This window comes from Hippopotamus amphibius, chromosome X (assembly GCF_030028045.1).
Source record: "Hippopotamus amphibius kiboko isolate mHipAmp2 chromosome X, mHipAmp2.hap2, whole genome shotgun sequence".
NCBI lineage: Eukaryota > Metazoa > Chordata > Mammalia > Artiodactyla > Hippopotamidae > Hippopotamus > Hippopotamus amphibius.
In genome coordinates, this window is record NC_080203.1 from 96,599,145 (window position 1) to 96,614,332 (window position 15,188).

General features: G+C 44.9%; 1 protein-coding gene across 1 annotated transcript in view; it reads left to right on the forward strand.

Annotated features, from left to right (window-relative positions):
* Nucleotides 1-1,657: 1,657 nt before the first annotated feature.
* The window catches only part of DIPK2B (divergent protein kinase domain 2B), a 46,265-nt gene continuing 32,734 nt past the window's right edge, over nt 1,658-15,188 (forward strand). Inside the window, exons 1-2 of the mRNA XM_057718530.1 lie at nt 1,658-1,896; nt 10,448-10,712. Of these exons, the coding sequence (XP_057574513.1) occupies nt 1,658-1,896; nt 10,448-10,712 (504 nt within the window). The remainder of the gene's footprint in view (nt 1,897-10,447; nt 10,713-15,188) is intronic.

The following is a 15,188-nucleotide window of genomic DNA, read 5'->3' on the forward strand; positions in this document are numbered from 1 at the left end:
TTAGTTGAAGTGAGTGGGGGCTACTCTTCGTTGTGGTGCGCTGGCTCCTCATTGCCGTGACTTCTCTTGTTGCGGAGCACGGGCTCTAGGAGCATGGGCTTCAGTGGTTGCAGCACATGGGCTCAGTAGTGGCTCACGGGCTCTAAAGCGCAGGCTCAATGGTTGTGGCCCGCGGGCTTAGTTGCTCCATGGCATGTGGGATCGTCCTGGACCAGGGATCAAACCTGTGTCCCCTGCATTGGCAGGCGGATTCTTAACCACTGCGCCACCTAGGAAGCCCTGAGCCACACATTTTTTTAATCTTCAATGCTTCTGAAATTAGGAAGCACCTTATCTTCAAGGTCACAAGAAAACTGTCAGCCTCAGAATTAAGGAAGAAGTTATGAAAGGCTCCTTGCTGCCTGTGACTGAGAATTTTGCAATGTGTGGAAGGGATTCGTTCATCTAATTGTCATGACAACTGTATATTAACTTCGGAGCCCTAATTTTTACTTATACTGATGCAGTGTGTGCTATAAACTGCTCTGGATGCTTGAGGCAAAAGATAGAAATCTCTGCCCTTGGTGGCACATACATCATGAAGAATTGTTGGTAGGTTCTGAAAAATCTATCTGTCACAGGGTCTGGTTGACTTTTAAGAGAAGCTCTTTAACTTCTAGTGACAAATAACTCAATTATGGGAAAAAGTGAAACTACGGTCCTAACCAAATAAGTCATGCAAGCAAAACCTGTTATACTTTGTGTGGCAGAAAAGCATCTGAAGAGAGTAACCTGGGTTGTGTTACCCCTGTATTTTCCTCTTTCTGCCCCTCTCATCCCTCACCAATTCAAGCAGAGAGCTGGTCTCTTTCTCATTTCCTCAGGGGGAGAATGTGGCAGGTTAGAAAGTAAATACGGCCTAAGAGAGAGGGAATCTTGGCTCCCCTCATCACACCAGAGGCGACCGGGTCCTTTCCCCTCCTTTCTTCTCAGATGGGCAAGAGGAGCCAAAGCATAAACTCACTTGAGTTTTTCTATCCCCTAAGCAGTAAAAAGACTTCACCTTTCAAATCAGTATCAAATATGCCACTTAATGGCCCGCAGACAGACTTTTAGTTATTTCACAGCCAAATATGGCTGCTTAAGGGGCAGGCCAAATTATCCACTGCAGGGGGCTGGGGAGGGGTTGGCGTGTGTGTGTCTGTGTGTGTGTGCATGTGACGCATGGGGATAGATACACCCAGAATTAAAACAGTGGAGGGCGGAGACCTCCAGGATCCTTTAAAACTCCCAGGTGGAAACCAGGTCGGACATACATCCTGCATGGACATTTCCTGCCTAGCCAGGATATCCTGTGTTTGTCAAAAGGACTGCACAGGGAGGCCCTGGCCATTGTCCTTCCCGAAATCTGCCAGCCAGCCCCTCCCCAGCCTGCAGCAGGCACCCCAGGACAGAGGAAAAGTAACTCTGGAAACGCTGTTATCAGCATCCTCCATGGACTTCCTCACCTCCTCCCCAACCTCCTTAGCCCTAAGCTCCTTAGCATCCTCAAACAGAAACCTAGGAAGCTGGGACGGGGTCAGCGCCCTAAAGCCAGCCCCCTCTCTTTTGCCAAGACCTGCCTCTGTGCAGCCCTAAGTGGGCGGCCGAGGGCTGCAACCGGAGTCCCGAGCCCACAATGGAGCCCCAGCTGGGGCCTGAGGCTGCCGCCCTCCACCCGGGCTGGCCGGCCCTGCTGCTGCTGCTGTGGGTCTCAGGCCTGAGCTACTCTGTCTCCTCGCCGTCTCCTCCCTCTCCTTCTCTGGTGCCCCGAGTCAGAACCAGCTACAATGTTGGAAGGACTTTCCTCGGTCTTGATAAGTGCAATGCCTGCATCGGGACATCTATTTGCAAGAAGTTCTTTAAAGAAGAAATAAGGTCAGAATCTCAATCAGATAACTCTGAGGGGCAGAATTCTGTTCCCTTCATGTGATGATGCCCAGGAGTTTCTTGAAAACAAGTCAGGATGTAACTTATGAATTTCTGGGTGGGGGCTGAAGCAAAGCCTTTTAATCATAGTGGTCGTGGGTTAAAGTTGGGATGGGAAGGGGGTAAGGTGTGAAGCCAAACTGCAGCTCTAAATACTAAACACAAAGTTTCCTTTGGAAGTGGGAGCTTAGAGTTTTAAATGAATAGAGTAGCCTGGGACTATTGAGTTTACCAAGTTCATTTCTCAGAGTGGGAAGGACATAAAATTTATAGACGCTTCCTATGTGACAGACATTTTAAAGCTGTTGTTATTTTCTCCTCACAACAATCCTGGGAGTTAGTGTTTTGCACCCATGATTCAGATAGTGAACTGAGACCTCGCAAAGTTCAATGACTTGCCCGAGGTCACCACCTCATAAGCGGCAAATCTGAAATTCAAACCAAGGCAGTTTGCTCCAAAGTTTCTGAACGAGTTTTCTGTTGTGAGATGTTGCCTTGATCAGAGGAAAACCTAAGTGTAGGAAATCTCAATGCACCTGGCTCTCACCAAAGAATGGTACCACACTCTGGAACTGAAGCCTGTCAACACACGATCACTGAGCCTTTACTATGGCCAAGACCCAGCACATGCTGTAATGACATTGCTCTAAATCTGGTCATTGTCCTGCGGGGTATCAGGAGGGGGGAACAGTGTTACAGATAACAATAATAAGGCCTGATCTGGTGTAGGCCAGAAGTGAACTGTAAAGAACCTCGGGGAGCTCCAGGGAGAGGATATTAATTCCAAATGGGAACTGGAGAAAGGCTTCTCCAGGGGAAAGTGTTCTGAGCAAGGCCTTGAAGGTTGAGCTAAAATTTAGTGGGAGGAAAGGGGCTTAAGCTAGAAGGATCAGCTCGAACAAAGACCCAGAGGTGTGGGAAGAGGTGAGAAGTCTTTGTGGCTGAAGCATCGGGCACATGCGGAGGCGTGGCAGAAGGAGGAGGTTGGAAGTGTCAGATGGGGCCGGGGGCCTTGAATGCCATACCGAGGAATTGGGATCTTAACCTGTGAGCCAGTGGTCTCCAGCCTTTTTGATATCAAAGACCCTTTGCAACAGGCCTCTTCTCGTATGCCCTCCCCCAAGGTCCTGCCTCTGGCTTGCAAGGTTTGATGACCAAGCAGAAGGCATTAATTTACAATAATTTTATTTCCAATCTGTATTAACCAAAGACATATTTGAGTATTCAACTAAGATACTAAACAGAAATAACAAATAGAAAACACCAACAAAAATGTTGAACTTCTTTTGTGAGGTGGTAGATATGATAGGGAGTTGATGTGAACGTTTCCTATTAGACCATTTTTAAAAAACTTTTATTGGCGTATAGTTTTTTTACAATGTTGTGTTAATTTCACGTGTACAGCAAAGTGAATCAGTTATACATACACATATATCCCCTTTTTTAGATTCCTTCCCATACAGGCCATCACAGAGTATTGAGTAGAGTTCCCTGTGCTATACAGTAGGTCCATCTTAGTTATCTCTTTTGTATATACTACTGTGTATATGTCCCGTTAGAGCATTTTTTAAGGCATTTTGAATGTTGAAAAGTTGAAAGACCTCCAGCTGGGGAAGCTCTATTGCAGGCAATGGTGAGGGCGTTAAGTAGGGTGGGGACAAAATGAGGCCGGTATTTTGGAAAGATCTTCTGGTCTGATGATGCTGACAGGGGCTGCCAGACCAGTTCTTTTAGTCCAAGAGAAAGATCACTGGGAACAAAGCAGGGCAGGAAGGATGCAAGTCAGTCCAGCTAGAGAATCATTTTGTTAATCAACTTGATGCGACAGGAAATGAAGATGGGGATGTTGAAAATGAACTCAAGATTTCCCACCTAAGAAATGGGATGGGGAGAACCAAAAACACAGAGGAAGTGGGACTAAGTCCTTGGAGAAAGAAAGTGAGAATACGGACATGTTTTAAGATAGGAGGGAGGGAAATTAAGGGATTCAACTGAGGAAGAGCTCCAGATTCACATCCTCCTCCAGATAAGTAAACAAAAGCCTATGAATCTCACAGCCGACTCTTCATCAAGTGGAAACAAATGAGGTTTTTCTCATCAGGCAGGTAATGGCCAAATTCAGGAAGCATTTCCCCAGATAGGTTTGTGTTCCAGTTGAGTTCAGGATATTACTTCAGCTCCCGCAGAATTCATTTTCCACATGAGCCTGCCTGAAAGGAAGTGTGCAGATCCAAGCAGGAAAACACCAGGCGGGGCAGGTTGAGGTTTGGAATGCTTCACATTGAGAAATCACATCCTCAGAGCAAGGACGCCGTGAGAGGTAGAGTGGGTCTGGGAATATGGACTTGTTTATAGTCCTTTTCTCTACATTGTAAATAGTATTTTCCTTATTTTGAAAGTGATATCTCTTTATTTTAGACTTTTCAGGAAATATTGGTTAAAGAAAGCACAGAATAAAAACCACAGACAATTCCTCACCAAGAGATCACTGTTAACACTTAGGCGTATGAGCCTTACCACCTTTTTTTCTAAATAGGGATTAAAATTTTTTCAACAAAAACGTTATCATACTATGCATATTCTTTGGAAACATTTATTTAACGATGTATTGGAACACCTTTCCACATTAAATATTCTTCTCCACAATTTGATTTTTAGTGGTTTTGTGTATTCAATTGCATCAATCAGCCATAATTTATTTAACTAATCCACTATTGTGCCACAGCTAGGGTTTTTTTTTTCACTTTTCATTATTATAAACAGTGCTATGCTGAACATCCCTGTGGCTAGACTTTGATGCACGTCAGTGATTAATTCCCATAATAAATTCCCAAAAGTGAAATTTCTGGGTCAAAAAAATAGGGAATTTTCAGGATTTTGAGATATATACATATCTCCAAATGGAGACTTCTACCTATAGAGCTTACTTCTTGCACACTCAGAAATGTTAATGTTACTATTATTTTTACTTTGTATTTCTTCTAAGTTGAGTCCTTTTTTCAGGCTTCTTGGCCATTTGTATTTCTTCTTTGCTAAACTGTCTACAAGTTCACATCACTTGCCTCTCTCTTCTGTGGTGTGTTTCCTCATCTTATTCTTGTTCATCTCCAAATATTTCTCCACTTTTTTTTTAGCTCTTTATTGGAATATAATTGCTTTACACTCTTGTACCAGCTTATGAGGTACACCAAAGTCAATCAGCTGTATTTATACATATATCCCCATATCCCCTCCCTCCCGCAACTCCCTCCCACCCTCCCTGTCCTGGCCCTCTAAGGCATCACCCATCATCGAGTTGAGCTCCCTTTGTTATACAGCAACTTCCCACTAGCTATCTATTTTACACTTGGTAGTGTATATATGTCCACTTTTAAAAATGATCATGATGCTATCTTAGAAGAAAGTCCTTCCGAAACTTTCAGATGTTAGGCTGAATGCTATAGCCAGGCAAGCATTAGTACTCCTGGCCTGGTCCTCATTAAGGATTGGGCAATGCTTGTTGGTCAGCATCAAACAGAGGGTGAGCTCCCCAGGCTGGCTGGGTAGGCTGAAGACACACAATTGGTGGATGGATGCCACCTTTCCTTCTTTCCCTATCTTTTCTTTGCCCAGAATGCTAATGATGAATCTGATGCTTCCCATACTCAACCAATGATCTTTGACCATTTGATTGTTTTCAGTACCGATTTTCCCATGCATTCCATGTTGACTTTCAAATCATGAATGAAAAAGTTAAGGGAAGCTAGAAAAATGAGTCAACCTGACTGACATATTCTTCCTACTGAAAATATCCCTATACATAAAATCCTAAGTGACCACCCCAACTGGCAAAATCTACCAGGATCTGATTGATTAGTATTTGTGTATGTGCAGGTAACAGGCAGAGTGAAAGGGTGGGGGATGGGGTACTTAGAGGCAGTATTTCTAATCAGAATCACTGCTAAGGATTTTGCAGCTCTTACCAGGATGGATACCTTACCTTGCCTTCCTTACTGTACCCACTTGGCCTTACATCCCCACCCCCCACTCCCAAAGTCTTAAAGAATGTTTAAATACTTCTGAGTGGTGGGGGACTCACAGCAAAATAAGTAAATCGTTAGGTGTGATTTTGTCTTCCCTTCTCCCTCACCCTTCTCTGTCTCCTTCGCCTCAGAAAGTGATAGTAATTATTGCTTTAACTCACTTCCTTAAATCGAGGTCTTGGGAGCTTCAGAGCCCGAGAGCTTATGGCAAAAATATCCGACTACACATTCAATCAGCCATACATGCACCTATCCATCCATCCACCCATTCATCCAGGCATCCCTCCAGGCATTCTTCCACCCAACTATCACTCTGTGCATCCCACCCATTCAGCCCCCCATGTATCCCTCTACTCACTTATCCATCTATTTATTCAAGTACCTATCCAACCATCCATCCATCCAATTAAAATTATTGGGTACTAACTTGGTACCAAGCACTCTGCTAGGCACTTAGTTACAAAGTTGAAGGAGGCCCAGTCCTGGCCCTGAAGGAAGACAGAGACATGAACCAATGATTAAAGCAGTGTATGAGGACTATACAAAATGTCCTACACAGGGTGTCATGGGAGCATGTGGGAGGGATCTTATCTCAGATGGGGGAATGAGGGAGTGTGAATCAGAAGAGATGATACCTCTCTGGGTTTTAATGGGTTGGGTAGGGATTATCCAGGCAAGAAAGAGAAAGAAAGTATCTCAGATAAAGGGATCAGCATATGACAAGGTGAGTGGAGGCTCAGAGGCCCAAAACAATCTGGCTGAGCCAAGGATGGTCAGTGGTTTGGTGAGACCAAAGCAAGCTTGTAATGAGAGCATTGTAAACTGCTCTAAGAAGTATGAACTGTATCCTGAGCGCTTTGGGAAGATGCTGGATGTTTTAAGCGTCCTGTGCAGAGCTGAGGGAGGGAGAAGAGGGAAGAGAGGCATGAAATATTTAGGAAGGCGTGGCTACAAACAGTGTTTGACTGGATGCAGGCACGAGAAGTATACATTCTCATTCCAGTGCTGTCACTCTCCCCGACACCCCCACTCTGCTCTCCATGTTGAGGGGCTTGCAAAGATGGGACCACATGACATTTATGCTTCCTTCCAGTTCTGGGAAACTATGCTCTTGCCTGTCCATCTTTCAACGCAGTGAGGAACTCAGCCAGGCTCACTATAAACATGCCCATGATGTCAGTTCAGAAGGAAGATTAGAACACTGCCTCTATTTTGTGGTTTCCCAAATTCCAGGATATTAACATTTTAGTGAATAAACAGCAGCGCCCATTTTCTCACTGACATTCTACGGTTCAATAAAGTAGTTAATCAAAGTTGTAAGAATATTCTTTTTTTTTTTCCCATTCAGCACCCAAAAGTTATTACCATTTGGAATGGGGGAGAAGTGTGCCCCCTAAAGCTGTTTATTTGTCCTCAATTGGTCCTCATGGGATGTCTCATGGCTGGACATGCACCAGGATCCATTACAGTCACATGTCAAATCAGTGCTGTCCTCTCAGTAGAGCTTCCTCAGAAGGTGGGGACAGAAACAGAGGACAATGAGGTTATCCCACAGGGTAGGGCATCCCTTCCCAGGCCACCCCCACCAACTAGGAGACAAAGCTCCCTGAAATCTGTCCTCCTCTGCCACGCACTATGATTCCTCAGACAAGTCATCTTCAATTTTCTCGTCCTCAAAATACAATGGAGGAGGGAACAGGGACCAAATCATCTTTAAGGACCTTCCAGCTATAACCCCTAATAACGTTACTAATCTGTTTCCAAGAGCTAATTCATAAAATGAATGATAAAGGACTAAGCAGCAAAGTGGTTCAGAGTACAAGCTCTGGAACCCTGAATGCCACTTCCTCCAGTTCCTGGCTGTGTGACTTGGAGTAAATCACTTAATTTCTCTGTGCCTCAGTTTCCTCATCTGCTTGGTAATAGCAGCGTTGACCTCATAAGTTTGTTGAAAGGTTTAACCAATTTAATGCACATAAAGTGTTCAGCCAAGTGACTGCTAAAGTGATTCGTAAAAGAGAGCCACCTAGTCGTAAATCCTTAGTCACAGGCCCTTGGGGAGGGATGGTTTGAACCCCGATGAACAAGAGCAGCTACAGGAAACAGGCCTGCCTCGGGGCCCTAGGCCCTCCTTTATTCTCCCAGTGGGGAGGATCATTTCTCATGGTTTTCCTAAAAATTCCAGTAGAAGTGATTTCTTGCAAGTTTTTGGTGTTTGGTTTTTTTTTTTTTTTTTTTTTAAGATCTTTATTGGAATATAATTGCTTTACATTGTTGTGCCAGTTTTTTTCTGTACACCAAAGTGAATCAGCTGTATTTATACATATATACCCATATGCCCTCCCTGCAGCAACTCCCTCCCACCCTCCCTATCCCAGCCCTCTAAGTCATCACCCGTCATTGAGTTGATCTCCCTGTGCTATGCAGCAACTTCCCACTAGCTATCTATTTTACATTTGGTAGTGTATATATGTCAATGCTACTCTCTCACTTCATCCCAGCTTCCCCTTCACCCCATCCCGCCCACCCCATGTCCTCAAGTCCATTCTCTACAACTCCATCTTTATTCTTGCCCTGTCACTGGGTTCATCAGAACCTTTTTTTTTTTTTTAGATTCCATATATATGCATTAGCATGTGCTATTTGTTTTTCTCTTTCTGACTTACTTCGGTCTATATGACAGTCTCTAGGTCCATCCACCTCACCACAAATAACTCAACTTCATTCCTTTTTATGGCTGAGTAATATTCCATTGTATATATGTGCCACATCTTCTTTATCCATTCATCTGTTGATGGGCATTTAGGTTGCTTCCATGTCCTGGCTATTGTAAATAGTGCTGCAATGAACATTGGGGTGCATGTGTCTTTTTAAATTATGGTTTTCTCTGGGTATATGCCCAGTATTGGGATTGCTGGGTCATATGGTAGTTCTATTTGTAGTTTTTTAAGGAATCTCCATACTGTTTTCCATAGTGGCTGTACCAGCTTACCTTCCCACCAGCAGTGCAGGCTTTTTAAACCCATCTGTGGCAATGTCCTTGAACAGAATTCTCGGTCCCTACTTCCATCGCAGTTTGAACGGTCCTGCATTGCAGAAGGTACTTACTGACAGTTTCTTAGAGCACCTTCTTTGAAAAGCTTGCAGTCTTTTAGGGTAACTGCGTCATATAAGTGAGAAAACAATACAATGTAGGGTTTGGAGCTGGTTCCTCCAAAATTCATTACCATGAGGTTGCCCAATAATGCCCAATAATAAGAACTTAAAGATTCTTATTAAAATTAAATTAAAAAACAACAAAGTCCTACTGTCTAGCACAGGGAACTATATTCAATATCCTGTGATCAACCATAATGGAAAAGCATATGGAAAAGAATGTATATATACATATAGCAATCACTTTGCTGCACAGCAGAAATTAACACATTGTAAATCAACTATACTTCACTAAAATAAAGTTTTGAAAAAAGAAATTAAATATACAACATATAAGCCTAAATTTCATTTGCAGTATAACCCTCAATTATTAATAATAATGAAGATACACATCTTCTTAGTAATTTTTCATACATTAATCAGAAGAAGACTGAACATTCTTCCCTGATGGAAATGTCGACACACAGCTGGAGGAATGACTGGAGAAAAGGGTCAAGGAGGAGCCTAGAAATTCAGCAGATAGTAATAGGCCAGTGCCTCTCCCCTGGGGAGGATACCATAGTGTGGAATCACACACCTCCTGGATCCCAGGTAGCTTTGAATTTAGTGACCGTTTTGCAGCCACTGTACCCTGACATTTGGTTGGTACTGATAACTTAAATCCTTGGACAGAAAGCAAAATTGATGGGGCTGTTTGGGGTTGGATATGAAGAGGCAGTGCTCTCCCCAGTGCAGGACCAGAAGCCTCTTTAAGAACTATGGTTTCAAGACCCAGTCGTTGTTCAGAGAGTGGACCGTTGTTAGAACCAGTGTAGCGAAGGAGAAAGATCATGGGTTTTACTGACAGACAGCCCTGGGTTTGCATCTCTGTAGCAACATATTATCTGACCTTGGGCAAAGCACTTAAGCTCTGTAAGCCTCAGTTTCCACATCTGTAAAGTCGGGATGGGGTATTAGGAGAATAAAAGGTACCAGCATGTGTAAAGCTGCTGCCTTCACGTGGAGTAGAAGTTCAGAAAGCCATGGCTAGTCCTTCTGCGCCAGTTGGGTGAAGAAGGTAAAGTTTGTGTCTGGTATGCAGATTCCTCACCTCTTCTGACATCACGTATACACTTCCCTAAGCTTGAGGAAATAGAAATAGTTCTCTCACAGGAAGAGCTTGGAGCATCCCAGTCTAAGGAGAAGAAATGGATCAGAACAGATGTTGTCCCCTATTCCCTGTTCCCAGGCTCTGCTGGTTCTGGCAGTGTGGCTGGTCCTTACTTAGTCCCTGCTCCCTCTCTCCAGCTGTCAGGCTGATCCCCCAAGGGCTATTCTTCCAGGTTTGACAACTGGCTGGCCTCACACCTCGGACTGCCTCCTGACGACTTGCCTTCTTACCCTGTAAATTACTCGGATGACTTCAAAACCTGGCGCCCTGTGGAGGTCTCAAGGCTGGTCAGCAAACACCAAAATGAGATCTCGGACAGGAGAATCTGTGCCTCCGCCGCTGCCCCAAAGACCTGCAGCATCGAGCGCGTCCTGCGGAAAACAGGGAGGTTCCAGAAATGGCTGCAGGCCAAGCGCCTCACACCTGACCTGGTGCAGGTGAGTGTACTGGCCGTGGGGGGGGGGGAGTGGGGGGGGTGGAGGGAGGGTGCAGAATCCACTCCTTTTGTCTGGACAAAAGGAATTGTAGTCTGTCTAAAGTGGGACAAAACAATGTCATGAAACAGCGTGGCTGGTGACAAGACAGGAACTAAATGGATTTAGTTATAGGGACCCCTCCCATTGTCATTCTCCATTCCCTCTGCTATGACCCTCAGCGACTTTTTGGGAAACAGTTCCTAGCTACCACCTCTGGTCTGAACATCTGACGGATGACCCTCACCAGCCTTCCCCCTCCCACGCCCCGCCAACAGGTCTTAGCTCACCACAATCTTTGCCAACCCCTAAACTGTGACTGTTCTTAGAAGCTCCCATATACATCCTGTTTCATGATCCAGAGACCCCACTTTGAAAATCAGCTTCTTCTTTAATCTCCTACCATAAAGAAGAGCCAAACCTCAGTCATTGCAAAAGCAGACTCTGATAACACGGCTCCCACCTCCCATCTGAGAGCTCCCACCCACTCCCATGAGTAGGCTGCCTTCAGAACTTCAGCACTTACCACGCATTGGTCCCCTCCTGCACTATTGCCATTGGTATCGTGTTTTTCATCTGAAACAGCACAGTCATGTACCTCCACACACATTCAGCTGGGCCCCTTGAGGCAGAAGATGCCACCTCAAAGGATGGAGGAGCCGCTCACCTTCAGCAAAGATGGAAGAGAAGAGGCTCACCTCAATCTCCCTGTCATGATGAAGCTGGAAGGTTTGACATCCATCAGGGGCATGCCAAGTCTGTTTCTTAAACTCTCCAGGCCAATAGCCCCTTCATATGGGCACATAAGGCTGCCTGGGTAACTTCAGAGCACTAACAGACCTCCCCCTTGGTCTCTTCGAGATGAGCAACCCAGAACAAAGCAGAATCACTGGTCCCTGGATATCTCAACCCCGTGGCAAGACCATGCGGCTTTGCTCTAAGGTTGTGTGGAAACTGCTTTGAAATCAAGAGGAATTGAGCTGCTGGTAACATGGCCATCATCTGACATCGAGCTTTCCAATGCGGTCCTTTTGTATTTTGTACTTTATGAATCTTACTGGCATGGAGTGGGGAGAAAATAAGCCAGAGGAAGTCAAGCTGATCCCAGGCTGGAGAGGTAGTGGCAAGATCCAACCTAAGGGTCTTGGAGTTGGTGTGGGAGACAGGAAGTGGAGGCTCATGTGGGAAGAAGCCTATGGGAGCTGCTTAACACTGGGTAGAACCAGAAGACAGAGGACAGATATCAAAGCCCACACTGTGGTACACACCCCAGGTGTAATACCCCTGTGCCTCTCTTTCTGTACCTGCAGACAGACCCTCCATGCACTGGCATGGGTACCCACCATCTGCCATTCTCAGGCTGGCTACAACTAATACCGAGGCATGGGAAGGACCAATATGAGACCTCCTCTGCTTTGCCCCAAATATGTGCTCAGGAACAAATAGAAGTCCCCAGGAAGAGCAAAACAAGATACGCAAGGAATTGTTCAGAACCCCTTGAAAATCCTACCATTTCTTCCAGCCCCCATTGTTGTCTGGTCCCACGCTGACGGGCACAGTTCCCCCAGGGCACCAGCCCCGGACTGCCTCCACCTGGGACCTAGACAACGTGCCAAAGGACAGAACTTCCTGGTGCACAAGATACACTTGAGATTCCAAAGAAAGTGGCTAAACTGGCCTTGGACTTTGATCTATGGAAGACTCCCTCTTCCCCTCATTTTCTAGACACTTCCATAATACAGTGGGGATTATCCCAGGGGGCCTAGGAAGTCCAAAGCAACCTGCCCGGTACATCTAACGTCACCTACCTTGTTGAGTACATTGTGGTAGGGGCAAAAGATCCCTGGGGCCTGGAAACTGTGGTTGAGTCTTGATTCTGCCACTAAAAGCTGCGGCAGAACACAAAGGAGCTCAGAGACCCAGGAAGAGCAGAGAGATTCTGGTTCCTATTCACCCATTCAACAAAGATGAATCAGACACAAGCTCTGCCCGCCAGGAACATGTTGCCCAATGGTGAGGACAGACAAGAACACAAACCACCACAAAGTGTTGTAGTGGATTTTATGATGACAGCGTGTACAGGGACAAAGGACAGATTATGGACTTGAGTCCTTCATTCACTGATCAGTTGACCTTGCATTTAAGTCTAGGACTTCCCCACTCTGCCCCAACATTCCTCCTTCAAAACTGTGTTGGGGGGGAGGTGTCTGGATGATCTCAAAGGCCCTCCCAGTTCTGACATTCTTTGACTTCATATGATTCTGCTTCACTTATTTAACAAATCCTCATTGAATGTCTACTATCCCCAGGCACTGTGCTGGGTGCCTTGATTACTTGTTCCTCAAAAGGCAGCAAATAGTGCCTGCTTTACCTGATTCATTCATCGTAGTGAGCTTACAGACATTAAGATGCTTTAGAAAAAGTCCATCACCATAGACATGCATGGCAGTGTTGTTGTAATAAGTGGCTCCCTTTCTTCAATTTGTTGTGCTAAAACTTGCTCTACCAATTTTGTCATCTTGCTTTAACACACAGCTGAACAAGCTTTCCTTCTTTCTGCTAAAAAAGCATCCATTAACAGCACCTTGTTAAGACACAGCCAAAGCTATAACCATTTCTTTCTTTTCTCTTTTTTTTTGGGGGGGGGGGGGTAGGGTGGGGATCTCCTACCCCATCTTTTCATCCCCACCAGAGAGTTTTCCTTTCCTTATAAAAACCAGAAAAATATCAGCAGCCATTTTATAAATTCTGGACAAACCCATGCTTCTTTCATCCCCAAGATCAAGGTCATTGCCATCCCATGATGGCACTGGCTCCTCCCTCTCCTGTACTCCTCTCCAGAGACCCTTTGCCTTTAGGATCCCACACCAAGGGCAAGGTGCTCTGTATCCTTTCCCTCCCAGACCTCATCCAGGCAGTACCCAAACTCCTGCTCTTTTTTTCTTAGCAAAACTCACCCATCAAACCCTTTCAAATGGATCCATCATCACCAAAGGTGGGGAGAAAAAAAAACTCACCCATCCAATCAAGAGAGATGAAAACAAGTGTTCAAACAAAAACATGTATGTGAATGTTTATAGCATTATTATTCATAATAGCCAAAAGATGAAAATCCCAAATATCCATCAACTGATGAATGAACACACATAATACGTTATATTTATAGAGTGGAATACTATTGAGCCATTAAAAACAAATGGTACATGTGACAACATTGATGAACCCTGAAAACACTGTGCTGAGTGAAAGAAGCCAGATGCAAAAGGACAAATATTGTACGATTCCACTTAGAGGAAGCATCCAGGACAGGCAAATCTGCAGAGACAAAAGCAGATGAGTGGTTGCCAGGGGCTGAGGGGAGGGGAGGGGAGAATTTGGAGTGACTGTTTATGTCTTTTGGGGTGATGAAAAAATTCTGGAATTAGATAGTGGTGATAGTTATACAACCTTGTGAGTGTACTAAAAGCCACTGAATTGTTCACCTTAAAATGGTCCAAATGGTGAATCTTATGTGATGCAAATTTTACCTTAATTTTTAAAAAAAAGGAAGAATAAGCCATAAAAAAAAAAAAAACCACACACACACAAAAAACTTCACCAATCCCGTGACTCCACTCCCTTAGAGCCCTGAGAGGTGACAGGCAGCTGATCTAATAATTTAATTCATGCCAGGCTTTTAACAGCTAATAGCATTTCGCTGGTGGCCCTCCAAGAAACCATTTGTGTGTAAAGCCAATATTGTAACGCTCCCACTAGCCCATCCCATGACTGTCTCGGACCTTCCTAATACATCCCTGCATTATCCCCCCCACGAAACCCAGATGTGGCCCCAGAATCCTTCTCAATGGTGTTCCAAGCAAGCAACATCTGCCTATGAGGTGAGATTTTATTTGAGTGAAGATTCATCCCAGATTTGGCCAAATAGCTCTGCCCTGTTTTTCTGATAACCTGTCAGACATGAAGTCCTGATTTCTAATTTAGAAATTATGATATTTCTCTTTTGATATGGGAGTTTCAGGAGCCAAGTGGAGAAAGATTGTAGGATGGATGGTACGGAGACTTGCCCCATCCTTCAGCTCATCCCAAATGGCCCGATGCCAACTCTGCCTACCAGCTGGGCCAGCCCTGGGGATCCTCTTCGGCACGTGACTTAAGTGGGTTTTCTCTGATTTTCTCGAGCCACTTTCCAACAGGGATCTAGGCCAGGGGCCTCAAGTGTGCGTATTTGAGTGTGGATGTGCTAATATGTGTTTGGAGGAGGCAAAAGGGGCCACAGGAAACTCATAAGTTGGTTCAGAGAACTGGCAAGGCAGGGAAAGAAGGAGAAACAAAGGAATAAGAGAATTTAAGGCAGGAGGGATCTGACTGGTGCAGGGGCCTCAGAACCTTGACTGTCGGTCCTGCTTATGAATAAAGAAAGTCAACTTGGATGAAAAGCTC